General features: G+C 35.4%; 3 protein-coding genes across 3 annotated transcripts; all 3 read left to right on the top strand.

Annotated features, from left to right (window-relative positions):
- The first annotated feature begins 125 nt into the window (after positions 1 to 125).
- Positions 126 to 5,925, top strand: LOC105768812 (protein S-acyltransferase 21). Its single transcript, XM_012589001.2, has 10 exons — positions 126 to 510; positions 1,542 to 1,655; positions 1,758 to 1,878; positions 2,069 to 2,274; positions 2,810 to 2,878; positions 3,169 to 3,240; positions 3,354 to 3,482; positions 3,869 to 3,949; positions 4,070 to 4,276; positions 4,837 to 5,925. Exons 1-10 carry the CDS (start codon positions 466 to 468, stop codon positions 5,716 to 5,718), a joined length of 1,926 nt encoding a protein of 641 aa, XP_012444455.1. The 5' UTR covers positions 126 to 465; the 3' UTR covers positions 5,719 to 5,925.
- A 951-nt stretch (positions 5,926 to 6,876) lies between these two features.
- LOC105768814 (outer envelope pore protein 21, chloroplastic) lies at positions 6,877 to 8,914 on the top strand. The gene is made up of 5 exons (XM_012589008.2): positions 6,877 to 7,075; positions 7,444 to 7,518; positions 7,626 to 7,778; positions 8,028 to 8,126; positions 8,658 to 8,914. The coding sequence occupies exons 1-5, from the start codon at positions 6,983 to 6,985 to the stop codon at positions 8,739 to 8,741; spliced, it is 504 nt and encodes a 167-aa protein (XP_012444462.1). The 5' UTR covers positions 6,877 to 6,982; the 3' UTR covers positions 8,742 to 8,914.
- A 2,980-nt stretch (positions 8,915 to 11,894) lies between these two features.
- On the top strand, positions 11,895 to 14,581 carry LOC105768813 (protein MULTIPLE CHLOROPLAST DIVISION SITE 1). Its single transcript, XM_012589002.2, has 6 exons — positions 11,895 to 12,021; positions 12,093 to 12,157; positions 12,256 to 12,534; positions 12,889 to 13,055; positions 13,252 to 13,639; positions 14,163 to 14,581. Exons 2-6 carry the CDS (start codon positions 12,122 to 12,124, stop codon positions 14,364 to 14,366), a joined length of 1,074 nt encoding a protein of 357 aa, XP_012444456.1. The 5' UTR covers positions 11,895 to 12,021; positions 12,093 to 12,121; the 3' UTR covers positions 14,367 to 14,581.
- The last annotated feature ends 50 nt before the right edge of the window (positions 14,582 to 14,631 follow it).

The raw sequence follows: 14,631 nt of genomic DNA, 5'->3' as shown, positions 1-14,631 counted from the left end.
ATGTCCTTTGCACGTGGAATCAATGTTCAGTGTTCAAAACGGAGGGGGGTTTGATTTTATTTCAGATTTTAGTTCGCAAACGACGCCGTCTACTCGAATCCCATTTTTATATTTTTTCTATACTGTACCTGCACTCAAGTCCTCATTTTTTCTCCTCTTCTTCAACTTCAAGGGCTCCCTCTGTCCATATCTCTGATCGACATGCATTCATTCAATTCTACAAACCCTAAAACCGAAAACTAACTTTATGCTTCTTCTCCAAATTACTTTACTGCTACTGGGTCAAGATTGAACCCCTTCTTCTTCATTCATGGGATACATCGATTCTTATGCCACAAATAAATAGAAGGAACCAGGCCAGCGGTGAAGCAAACGTCTCTTAGATTTTGCATTAAGTGTTTGCAAACTGGTTTTTTTTTTTCAAATGTAGTGGTGGATAAGGGAGTTGGGAGCAGTTGTTTGACAATGGTGAGGCGTCATGGATGGGAACTGCCGGCTCATACATTTCAGGTTTTTTCCCCCTTCTTTTTATTATACTGCCAGCTGCTCTTTTTAGTAATGCTTAGAGTGACTTTGAAAATTAATAGCATTTGGGGTCTTTGCTTCTTATGTCATTTACGTTAATACTTTGAAAAATCATTTCAGTTGCCGTATGTTTATTTTAGTCTCATTTATGTACATTATTGTCTCTAGCGATGAGTAGCTTTTCCTAATCTCTTTTGCATATTTTAATTCTTTCTATCTTTGCAAGGGGATTTTTTTATATATGTATGATGCATATATATATATATATATTAAGATTTTATGAGTACCAGTTACCGGAGTTTTATTGTTTGTGATGCATATTGATTTTGTTTGTCCTCATCGACTTGTACGAAAAAAAAAGTAATGAACTAAACGCCATCTTTTTGAGGTGTTTATGCGAGTTTCTTTTATTTGATACTATTGATCCTTCACATGAAGAAGTAATCCAACTCGGGGAAAAGGATTTCTGCTGAAAAATTTTCAATTTTCTCATCGAAAATTTCATCTAGCTTTGAGTATGCATAGTTGGTCTTACTTTACTTTGGAAGTACCAAAGAACGTTGAAACAAGCTGACATCTTAATTGTTATCTATTGCTTCAAACAAAACAAGCTACTAGATTATGTGGAAAATTTTATATGCTAATAAGGTTTTGATTTTAGCTTATAAAGTCATTATTGTTGATTCCCCTTGATTACCAAGTTTTTGTCGTTGCAAATAGATGCCTACTTTTGACCTGTAAAATAATCACTAAGACCACCAATAATAAAATAAAACAATTTGAAACCAAGTTGTGACTTTAGAAGAGAGCCATAATAGTCTATGAATTCATATATGGTAGACTTGATATTAAACATGGTGGTATTTTCTTGCCTAATCGTTACATATTGTTGGTTTATGTTCTTGTAAGGTCCAGCCTCTAGCAGGATTCATGTGATAAATTTCTTGCGTGTGTCTCGTTTCAACAATCACTCATTTTCGTTTTCTTTTATTGTTTGTTTTTCAAATGGTGGACAGGTTGTGGCCATTACTGTTTTCTTTTTGCTATCGGTTGCATATTATGCCTTCTTTGCTCCCTTTCTCGGAAAAGATATCTATGAATATGTGGCTATTGGTGTCTACTCTATCGTGGTAAGCATAATAACCTTTAATATGCTTTTACTTAAGGTTTAAAACTTCCTTAGGTCAGTTGCTTTCTTAATTATTATCTTAATGCTTGATTTTTGTTTTCAGGCACTCTCTGTTCTCATCCTCTATGTTCGATGCACTGCTATCGATCCTTGTGATCCTGGAATTCTTCTTGAAGCTGACAAGACACCAACTCGTAAATCACACACTGAAATGGATCTGTCTGGTAACTGTTTCTTTTTTCCTAATTGTTGTACGGGTTTGCTAATAGATTGTATGGTAATTGTGAACTTAACTGGTTGATAGTTAGAATACTCATTTGGGAATTGTTTAATGGCTGCCTGTATTAAGATATGAACTTCTCTGTAGTTCATTGTATGTCTCAACTAATCTTGGATTTCATGCTGTTTAACCAGGGAATGCATCTTCTATCGAAGAGCCTTGCAAGATAAGAGTAAAGTATGGAAGACAATATAATAGGCATCGTTCACAATGGTGTTCCAAACTTGGAGGTTTCTTTTGTGCTTGTCTTGTAAAAGAAGATTGCTGCAAAGATGAAGACCTTTTGCAGCAACAATCTGGAGAAGAAGACGCTTTATTCTGCACATTGTGTAATGCAGAAGTAAGGTTCACACTAGCAGGATAGTCCTCTCTTGGTCTCTCCCTGCACCTGAATGTTCCCCTCTCCCCGAAAAAAAGACTTATCCTTTGTTTCCTCTCACTTTCTTCTTCCTTTTCAATGAAATACAAGAAATGAGAAGGCAAAGCAAAGCTAACTTTATCAAAATTAGCAACAGGAAAACCTAGAATACTGCTATATCTTCTTTTACCATTAGCCTGAACTTGTGCGTTAGCACTCTTACTATGTGCATGCTTAGATACAAAAAAGCTTCTTTATATAGCTTTCTCTTCCTATATGATGAAAATAAATTACCTTTAATGTTCTATTCATTTACTTGTGTCTTGTTAGACACGTTCGTGCTTTTCAAGCAAGAATTTCCCCAGGGTTGTAGTCATACTAATTCTTAAAGAGTTTCCATGCTTCTGAAACAACTGGCTTGCATATATTTTGCTTTTTCTGGATGAAGCTTGTTTCTGATTGCATGGTGTTGAGCTATAATAACTCTCTTCCTGCCCTTCCAACTCACTTTTTGCAGGTGCGCAAATTCAGCAAGCATTGTAGAAGTTGTGAAAAATGTGTTGATGGATTTGATCATCATTGTCGAGTGAGTTATCAAACGTTCATCTTTTTCAGTTTCTTAAATTTTTGGCTAAATTTCTTGGTTTTTGAGAACTATTAAGAATTGAATAGCCAGAACACGTAAGTTATGCAACTGAACTGGAAATCACTTAGGGCTTCTGGTTGACTAATTGTAGTTCCTTGGCCATGTGCTGTAAGTTTTGCTTTTTGCTCTATAAATTGTAATTTCGTAGTAGTGTTCTGAAAACAATCCCGCCTTTTTGTACTTATTTAGATAATCTTGAACATGGCTAACTGTTTTACCATTTTATACAGTGGTTGAATAATTGCGTGGGCAGGAAAAATTACATCAGTTTTGTGTGCTTGATGGCAGCTAGCCTTGTTTGGGTAAGTTCTTTGGATAACTTTTGGACAATGGTTCATGTCACTCATTGGCATCTCCTGGCAAGAACTGAACTTATTCTCATGTGCCTGCATGTATGCATGCATGTTGTCGTCAGCTTATTGTTGAGTTTGGAGTTGGCATTGCTGTCCTTGTGCGATGTTTTACTGATAGAAAGGGTACAGAAAGTGAGATAACCGAGAAGCTTGGAGTTGGATTCTCCCGCCCCCCCTTTGCTACTGTGGTGGTATGTTGTCTGCATTCTCTGCCCAACAGCTCAGGTTGCTTCTGTAGTATTACTATGCTTGTGATAGAGCTCCTTGGTTGATTTAGTCACTTTCCAAGACAAAATATGCTAAGATCGTAGAATATTTGCATGAATTTTATACAATCTATTTTGCAAGCTCTAGAGAGTGAATATTGACTTAAACCTCTGATTTTCTTGGGCATTGAGAAGCAAAATTCCTAGTTCTAAAATGTGAATTTGGTACTTCAAAATATTTTGTAATTATATGTATTCTTGTTTCCCTGAGACTGGTTGGAGTACATAAATGATAGCGTTCATTTCTCTAAGAATGAATGAAAACCTTGGCTGCCATGGGTTTTGCCCTAACATTATACAAATGACCACAGGCCATCTGCACAGCTGTTTCTTTTCTTGCCTTTGTGCCTCTGGGCGAACTGTTCTTTTTCCATATAATTTTGATTAGAAAGGTGGGTCCTTCAATCTCTCTCTCTCTCTCTCTCACTCACAGACACACACACACACACACACACACATATACATCCTGTTATAATATGTAAATATTGAACCATTGTAATTTCTAACTGCAGGGCATCACAACATATGAATATGTTGTTGCAATGAGAACACAAAGTGAACCACCTGGACAGTCTGCAGATGGTGGAGATCAGCAGAGTATGCCATCATCACCTACCAGTTCAGCTGTGACTGCCATAAGTGGAAGAAGCTCTCGTGGAAAGAGCTTGCAATACAAAGGTGCTTGGTGTACCCCACCAAGAATCTTCATGGAGCACCAGGTACCACTACCATACCTTCTAAACATGAAAACTCTCATTTATATCAGTGATAGTGTATGCCATCAAATGCAAAAAATGAAGGCGGGGCATGCATATATGATTTTATTAGTTCTATTATCACCCGTGATTTCATGATAGTTCTGCAGTTTGCTTTGTCAGAGAAACCTGTTTTGTAGACTCACATCCCTATCAGTATCTTCTGTTAAGAGTTTAAATGAAGGGGAAACGATAGTGTTTGCAAAAGGAATTTTATGTTTAAAATAAATCCCTTTGTATCCTTTTCTGCTGGGTGCTTTGTGTTCTTCCATCTCTATTCTTTCTTATACTTGCAGCTGAATATATTTTTTGTCATTAACTTTTGATTTTAGTTTGTAATTTCGAAAGAGTTATCACTTTTATTTACAAATTGTGGCTACACTTCAAAGATGAATCTAAAATTCTTCTTGTTATTCTTATTAAGGGACATAAACATTGCTGCATTCTCTATCAGGGCGATCATCTGTCATAAATTTGCTGTTACTCATTAGAAGTTATAACTGATCAATATGTTTTCTTGCAAGGATGAAATTGTCCCACATTTGGACCCGGGCCGCTTACCATCCACAGTAGATCCAGATGCTGTACAGCCACCAGACAAGGGTAAAAGATTACCCCAACGTCCTGTCCGAATTAGTGCATGGAAACTTGCAAAATTGGATTCTAATGAGGCAGTTAAAGCTGCTACCAAAGCTAGAGCAAGTTCATCCATCCTTCGTCCTATAGGCGCTAGGCAACATCCTTGCAGCGCTGATCAAGTGTCTAGTAGTACTATTAGTGGAAGAAGCAGTCCCATTAGTACTGATCACGGGTTTCGGACAAAAAATGCTAGAGCAGGGATATTGAATTCTTATCCTTCAAGCCATGCTAGCAGAGAAGACGCCGAATCATGTGCTCGAAGTGTTGATGAAATTAGCAGTGCTCATCTCTCCAGCATAACCCCCTCTCCAATGGCACAGCAACATTCAAATAGAGAACATTTCAACCCCATGTATGAAACGTCAGGCAATCAATCCCCTCTGTCAACAAAACAAAGTGAAGGGAATGAACATGCTGCTGGATATCCCATCAGGAAAAATTCTAGCTCGATAGAAAGCTCCAAAACTTCAGTTTTTTGGGATCCAGAAGCTGGACGCTTTGTCTCTTCCTCATCCAGAAATGCAGGCTCTTTGCAGGCTCCTGGATCAGAGCTTTTGTATAGTGGTCAATCGATATTTTTTGGCAGTCCTCTTATGAATGAACTGGCTAACCGAGGAACGAGGAGTACTAGTTCAATGTCTGTCGGGTTGGGTAGGGGTTCTACATCGAGTCATCATTATCATCAGCAGGGTAGATTGCAGAGAGGTGCCCAACTACCTGTGTTTGTTCCTACTGATTCTCCCTCTCAACCAAAGCAATTTCCATGAGCACCCAAATAAGGACAGTAATATGGTTTTGAAGTTAAAATCTTCATTTGATTTTAATTTAACTTGCCCGTGCAGCTTGTTCATATCTGCTACTGGGTGTAGGTTCCAGGCTTTTTTAATGCAATGTATTATTTCACAGGAAACGCAAACGAATTAGCTTTACAAGATCGAACATTAGTTAGCAATGCATAATGCATTTCCAAGTCATCCAAAGGGGTTTCCTGCTATTTAATTATATCCATTACGACTTTATTATATGGCCACTATTTTCTTGATAATGAAATCTGTAGGAATAATGATCAAGAAATAGTGTTCATTCTTTATTATTAACTGAATAATAGAGGAGATGGAAAGATCACGTCTTACGTGTCGGTCTCCTAGATGGTAGAGAGCTGGAGATGCCCGAATGACGGTTGTAAACTAAAGTAAACCCAACATCGAATCTCCGTTGTGGCCCAATCTGTCGCACCCAAGATCCACATGCTCTTCGCTTCAATGAGTGGGCCACCATATCAAGCAACGGCCGAAAATTGTATTTTATATTTTAAATCTATATTAGATTTCACGACAGTTACTATCTGGATGAAATATTATTTTTATAAAATATTATTTTAAAAATTATTCATTTTTTAAAACATAAGTGAATAATTATCTTATTATCTAAAATAAAATTTAGTTTAAAATTTTGAAATGAAAATTATTTTATATTTTAATAGTTATATATATTTAAAAATTAAGATAATTAGTTAACTTGTAAGATTAATTCAGTAAGCTTTTTATTATTAATATAAATATATTCAACACACGTGACGTTAATAAATAATAAAATTTTCTTTTATTATTAATAAAATTAAATAAAAATCTAATTTTATATTTTTATATATCTATATATATTCAAAGCAAATGCCAATGTTGTTTTTTGAAGAGGAAGATGAAATTTGGGAATAAAGTACATTCAATGGAAATTAACTAAAAATATTAATTAATAACAAACAAATATATTTTAAAATTTTAAAAACTTTTATTTAATAATAATCAAATTTATAGAAAAAAAAATGAAATGTTTTTAAGTACAATTATAAACATAATAATATATAATTTAAAAGTAATCATCGAATTTGAACGGAGGCTTATAAAGGGTGTAAAGCCCAACAAGCCCTATCTTACTATCTTAGCCGTGCATAGCGTCAGAGCGTCAAGAAGCAGGCAAGCAAAGACTGGATACGACTCGATAGATAGGAAACCAGAAACAAAGCAGGAAAAAATGCAGACTTCGTTGAGATACAGTGGTGACTCCAAGGCTCTAAGAATCCACGCCAAGGAGAAGTTCCCCATCGATTCCAAAACCCATTTGCAGGTCCCTATTGCTTGCTTCGTGAAGCTTTCTACTATTCTACTTTGACAAGTTTGCTCTTTCATGTTTTTTTTAATCCCCTCAGTGATAAAGGATTTCATTACTGGACTTAGACTACACTAGATGATTAAAGATTGCAACTTTACTCGGTGCTTCTTTCCAGCTTTTTATGGATTATTTATGTGACTTATGTTCTGAGAGATATAGGATTTAAGATTTGGGTGTGAATGTCAGTCTGGAATTCCGAATACCCAAAAAGTAACCCTTTTTAGGTCTTCTCATGCTTTTGTACGGGATAATTACATACTTATACATCTTGGGTCTATTTTATTTGAGCAATATTTGTATGTGTCTGTGTATCTATATATCAGGTTCAAGGCGAGCTGGACACAAGAACTGGAGTCCCCAATAACTTCTGTGCAATGATAAGGCACTCATATCATGATGTATGCTATCCCCAATGGTTATGCTCTTGTTCTAACAACATTCTCTTGCAAACTTGGGATCTTTTTTCTTTTCCAAGTTTATTAACGTGGCTGAGAATTTTCTGTAGTTGTTCACAAGCCTTGGTGTTGGAATGCGCTATGATAAGCGTGATAAGGTGCGGTACACACTGCGAGGAAAAAAATCTTTCCTTGTAACCAACGATGATTCAGTCAATTTTGTTATCAAGGGAAGATATGATGTTGATCAAGAATTCAAGGGGGTACGTGCAACCTTTTAAGTTTTCAGATTATTTCCTTTTTGAATAATCTTCATATTTGAATAATAGTTTTGCTAATAGTTGGGTCTTATGATTCATTTTTTCACAGTTGTTCTTTCTTTTATCATATTTGTTTGGGATAATGCCATCAGAGTTTCCTTTAATCTAGTGATTCTTTAGCGAGAAGACTGCAGTAATTTATGTATGGCTTTAGCTTTCTTTTGTTAATAGTTTATTCAACTACCATGACAGAGGAAGTCAGAAGGAGCTGCTGAATTTATTTATAAAATCTTCAATTTCCAGAAAGACCAAGATGTTAGACTCAAAGTTGGCTATGAAGTATTTGAGCAGGTAATTCCATTTTCTAATGCTGCTTGAAAGTCTAAACTCTAAAGTAGTGGTCTTCCTATTCTTGCTTCTTCTATTTTCGGTGCTGCCCCCTCACCCCAATCATCAATCTTGATCAATCTGATCAATATTCGAACTTAAAGTTGGGCGGTTTTCATTTTGTTTTCGAGGAGTGCCTTGAGCATATGAACTAGTCTGAGTTGTGGGATCTGAATTGCATTTCGATTTCCAAGTCATGTTTGTAAGCAGTGAAACATCTCATTTTAAATTTCTGTGTTTTACCTGCTGTGCTTTTTGCAAACACCATATAATCTCCTCCCAAATGCCATCTTTTAGATTATTTAATCCTGCGTACGCTGTGGAACCACTTTCTTTTTGATAATTTAAGATTAACATCAGTGCAGTCATTTCAGCACGAAGTTATTTCTGATGTTGAAAGTATTCGTCTTCAATACAATTAACAAGAATTCTTGAGTCAAATTTTGCTTGACCCTTATACTTTAGTGTTTCACTTGGTGATTATTGCTCTTTCAGGTGCCATATCTGCAGGTTAGGGAAAATAATTGGACCCTCAATGCTGACATGAATGGTAGATGGAATATAAGATTCGATTTGTGAGAATGCATGAGATGGACCACATTTGGTGGTGAGATATGTAATGTAAGTGCTATAAACATGTATAACGTTCATTTCAATTCTGGTGGAACAGACATTGCTGCGTCAATGCTGATTAGTAGAAAATAGAAACCCAATAATGTCACGGATGGGTCATTAATTATTTTTCTTTGCTATTTTGGGAATTTCTTTTTCTGCAACTGCCCGTAAAATGGTTTTGCCTTGATAAGGCAAATGAATAAGTCCAGATGTAGATTGTAGAATGTGAGGCAGAAAACAGGAACGGTACAAAACGACAAGCAGATTTTAGGGTTGATATCAAGCCATTTTCATATTTTGATTGAAACTGCAAGTAGGAAAAAGGTAGAACAACATTGTTGGGATTACTTGATAAAAATCTTATGGTGAATTATATGTCCAGAAGATAGATCCCACACCTTGTAGGTCGTACCGTCTTAGATATGGCTTAGTTAAGAATATCGAAAATTGAAAACTAGGGAAGATCATATAGCCAGTGCTGCAGGCAACTAACTATTTGTGTGTTATTTTGATTTCTTCCAATGTAGAACTAAACCTAAACCATAAGTAACCATGATCAAAAGATTGCTGTTTAGTAACTAAATTCATTGATACTGCCTATCCGAGCAGAGCTGATCCAAGCTGTTTTTCAAACTTGAAGCATGGCCATTCGGTTATAGGCTTAATGCTTTGGTCGCCTTGTATTTTATTATCATTATTATTTGTTATGTAGAAGCGTATGGCCTTTCTGTCACAATTTTTAATTTGGTGGAAGTGTGGATGTTGGGTATTAGCAGTTGATGAAATTCTTCCGCTCTATAAGTCGTATAAGTAGTCCTTTTCATGATAAAAGAGTTGGTGTTGTAGCATCGGACTCTCTTAATATCTTCATTGTTAGTAGTTTTGTCCAATCCCATCAGCTGAGATGTGGCTATATTAGAATTTCTAGAAATAAGGGAACTGGAACTGCAAACGACTGTCCAGTGAACGATGGTGGAGTCGACTCATTTCCCTTCAAGTCTGGCGAATATATTACTACCAAGAAATTCTACTTAGAGCCCATTTCTTTCACTGTCAAAGTTGAGGGTGTCAACAAAAAACCAAGCTAATGACAAGTTTAAAACCCAATTTAGGATTTTGGGTTTCTTTGGTATATTCGTTACAAAAAGATTGGGATTTTGGTTCTGTTGCTAAAATAATAGTTTTTTCTCTTCGTTTCGTTTTGGGTTTCATTGAGGAAAGAACCCAACTTTGATTCAGGAGAGTTTGGTTTGATCTAAAATAAGATTTAATAAATCTTTCTTTTACCAGTATATTAGAAGAAAGAGGGTGTTGCACATCAAGACCTGTGAGCAGCAGGCGAGTAAATGGTGTTACGACTTATGATTGCTTGGTTTTTACAAATCTGTTGTTTGGACTTAGTTTGTTTTTCCCCCCTTAATAGGCTTGTGTCTCATTTAGGACTGCGAAGAACAAAGAACCGAAGGAGAGGAAAAAAAAGGTTTATCCATTAATTACCCTTTATTTTGATTTTGATGTTTATTTCTCTATAAATTTTCAAAAATTTAGTTAAAATTTTCAGATTTTTGTGTATTTTTTTTATTTATATAGAGCCTCGCACTTACGCAATAGGAATTCTCAAATCCTTAGTGTAAACCTCTTTTCCTTCTCTCGGCATTATATTATAAAAAATATAAGGTAAACTATAAAAATAGTCATTAAACTATGAGTACGTTTTTATTTAAATTATTGAGTTGTTAAAATCGATGATATGTGGTTCTTTCTTTTCGAACCACTTGGACCAATTAGCACTACATGTACCAATTAAAAGCTCTTTCTCTCTTCTTTTTTTCTATAGTTTAGTTTTTTTTTTCCATGAAATAGTTTTGCATGTCATAAATTGACGAACTCAATTCAAACAACTTTTTTATATCTTCGACACTAACGATCAAATCAACTTAGATCTAAAGTATGTTTTACTTGTCGATGGGTATTGATCTGTCTACAGATATTCGAATCGTCGCTTAGAGCTCGCTGGTAAAACATTTTGTTTTAAGTTAACGGCCAATGACTTAAATAAAAACTTTTGTATAATTTAATAATTTAAATGAAAACTTTTAAATAGTTTAATGATGAAATTGTAACTTTTTTAAAGTAATAAAAAAACACACACTTATCTAATTAATTATGTAGTTTATCCACAATACATTAATTTTGATAGAAAATCCTTTCGATACTAAAAATATGTCAAATTTAAATAGTATTATAATTGTAGATTTCATCTTTCATCTATACTCAAGCTAACTCTAAATAAAATCAAATAAATATAAAGTATAAATAGACAAAATATTTGAATATAATTCAACAATATTCACACATGAAATGACGAAAGCTTCTATCTTCATTGACAATGTCTCATTGAAAAATAAAATAAACATAAATGAAAACACAATAAATAGGGTAATTGCATTATAAATTTTGAAATTATTATTCAGATTATAAATTAATCCTTAAACTTTAAAATATTTTAATTAAGTTATCAAAAGATCAATATCATATCAAGTACTTTAATCAACTAAATGTCAATACTAACATTAAACATATATTTGTTTGAATATGATGCGAGTCAAATTCAAAGCACAATAATCAATATTTAAATATATATACATACCTACTACATGATGATTTAAATTTATGAGTGTTAATAACATGATGGCTTCAAATTGTTTATATGATAATTATAAACATATTTAAAAATTAAAATCATGTGTGTTTAGGTTTAAGTCATGTGTTATTTTGAGGGTTCAATAAAATATTTTGAAATTTAAAATTTATTTAAAAGAGTAATTATTTTACAGTAGGAGACAAGTAAAGACGTAAAGATGGCGTGCGTCTCATTTATATATATTTTCAATTATCCCTTTAGTCATGTGTTATTTTTTCACAATTTTGGGAAAATATTTGGGTACATTGCTAACAGAGCTTTTAGTGTGAACAGAGTCAGGCTGGCCCAGGTTAAAAAGTATCAACACCTCTAATGTAAACCCAACAAAAATACATACGGGCTTTGTGTGCGACATGGATCGAACACGTAACCTTTACCTACGGCAAAGCCAAACCCAAAGCTTGGACCTTGGAGGTGAGGATTTAGGAGGATCCGATCCACATAGTGATTGAATGAAATGTGAGGTGACTGACTTCTACTACTGTTACTGCTCTGTTGCCCCTTGCTTGGCGGTGCTGACATCGTGTTTCATTTCTACTGGTAAATTTTCACTACTCTATATCCTAAATTATCATCATATGGAGGGGACTGAAATGAATCTTGTTTTTCAGTGTGAGAGTATTTCTATCTCTTAAATCTAATGGCATCAATTTGGCTTTTTCAATTCCCTGGCCAGGTAACTCCCAAAATTTTCCTAGGATTTTATTTTACTGCCGTCATATATACTATTATTGAATTGGGTTTCTTTCTTTTGGTAAATTCTCTGATAAATAGCCTTCAATTTGGGGGTGGAAGCATCAAGTTTCTTTAAATGGAACATCGTTGCTACTACATCATAGGCATAGCCTAAGCCAACGGCTCAACTGGATTCACCTACTACCTAATAGGACGTTTTCGCCGAGAGCCATTGATAATTCAGCGAGCTCCGAGGAGGACCATCGTGCCCAGAACAAGGTTGTTGATACAGCGAAACATACTCTGGCGGTGGATTCCAAACACCCACTTGCCTTATTTCAGGAATCCATTACATCCTTCCCTCCTGTTGTTTTCCTGGTAATGCTCACTTACGGTTATCTGTATTCAGTATGATGAGAACGGATCATATTTCTTGTGTTATTATTAAGCAAGTTCTGGCTGCTAAATGTAATTGCTTAGATATTGAGCTTATACAAGTCTTTTACTCCACACCGTCTACTGTTTGTAAATATTTTGTCAACATCAGCTCCTCTATTGGTGCTAACTGCAAAGTATCACTCCAGCATGTTTCTGCTTTTACTTGTATTGCTAGTATTTGTTATATTGCTTTTCATTTTCATGTCTGTAAAGCCAGTAGAGATGGTGTTTGTATGAATTACTAGAAAAAGGAAGTCTGACATGAAGAACCTGTCCATTTCGTTTTTGTCTCAGATGAAAAACCGCCCTAAAAACAACCTTACACTGGGATTGTTCGTTGCAATTGCAATTATGGTTATTGCTCTGAGAGCATACGCAGAGAGGAAGTCAAGGAAGAGCCAGCCTGGTTCTGTAGCTGATCTTGTAAGGCGTGGCCAGCTAAGATCAGATAGAAGAGGCATGTATGATTTCGTTCTATGTTATATTTTATCTTTGGTTGCTTACTTGACATTACAGACTAAATATTTTTAGTTAAGGGCTAGCATTTCATTGCATGTCCCGTATCAATTTTAATTTCTACCTTCTCATTTTACAGCTTTGGCTACAGTGAGCTTTCCTTGTGTTAATGGTATAGTTAGTTATCTGTTCTTTTTGCAGATCGCGACCTCTCAAGTATGATGATCCATTTAACAATCCATTGGTGAAGGTTGGGAAGAGCAATTCAACCGTAGAGATGTGTGGAAAGCTTTATCGCTTAGCTCCAGTTACACTTACTAAAGAACAGCAAGCTATCCATCAGAAAAGGAGGTCGAGAGCATACCAGTGGAAGAGACCAACAATTTTCCTTAAAGAGGGGGATTCAATTCCTCCTGATGTTGACCCTGACACAATCAGATGGATTCCTGCAAATCATCCTTTTGCGACCACTGCTAATGACATTGATGAAGACTTGGCACAAAATAATGTGTACCAGAAACATGGTGTTCCATTCCGTATTCAAGCTGAGCATGATGCGCTCCAGAGAAAACTTGAAGCAATGCAAAAGGTAAGTAGTTTTGAAGTCATGCAGTGGCAATGAATTATTACTATCAAGTTACTGACAGGATAGATAGCTTAGATATAATGTAGCCATTAAAATTAGTTAAGTAATTAACTTTGTTTGCATGGTCAACAATAGTTTTGGATGACAAGTGACTAATGGACCAGATTAGTGCCTTTGTATCAACCGTGAAATTTCATTTGTTTGCACTTACATTTGGCAACTGCAATGCTCGCATGGAAGTAAGAATCTTGTTCTAACATATCTGCATATCTTAAATGAATTTGTTCTTTTTCTTTCTTTTTTTTGTTTTTTTTTGGGGGGGGGGGGGGGAAGGCAGTGGCATAATGTGTTGGGGATTCGCATCTGCGGGCTTATGATTTTGAAGTTCGTATCTACCCAAATGGTTAACGGAACCTTATCTATTCTAAGTCATATTTACATGGTTAAAGTTACCAAGCGATTTTGTGTGGTTACCAGACATGCAGTTTGCTGCCTCATTTTGAAAACTTTAATTGTTTGTATGCAGGAGGAGAAGTTGAACAATTTGTTTATCGACAGTAGAAATGCTAAAGATTTCCAGAGACCATTCAAATTAAATGACAGGTCAGATGAACCTGTTGAGCAGGGCCCCAATAACAATCCCAGAGTTGAAACTAAGCCCACAAAACCAGAGCGTGCCTCCGATTCAATTGAAAGCAACTTGTCTTCAGGGGAAATGCAGCAACCCTGAAATATTTGCTGGACTTAGTGTCAATTTATTGAATGCTAGTATTATTTGCCAATGAACTCCTGATTTTGTAGTATATTAAAGATAATGTCCTTGTGAATTAGCACTAGGTTGCCCAAACTGAGCTGCAGTTGTAAAAGGGAGAGCAAAGTTGTACATATAATGGAGTATTAGATTTGATCCTTATTATAAAAAGCAGTTTGTTCCATGTTGAGGGATTTTTTTTCTTCCCTCGCAATTATATGGTCCTGTTGGAGAATTGAATGCC

The sequence above is a fragment of the Gossypium raimondii genome, chromosome 5 (assembly GCF_025698545.1).
Source record: "Gossypium raimondii isolate GPD5lz chromosome 5, ASM2569854v1, whole genome shotgun sequence".
NCBI lineage: Eukaryota > Viridiplantae > Streptophyta > Magnoliopsida > Malvales > Malvaceae > Gossypium > Gossypium raimondii.
The sequence above is the reverse complement of the archived record's forward strand: the minus strand, read 5'-3'. Positions and strand labels throughout refer to the sequence as shown.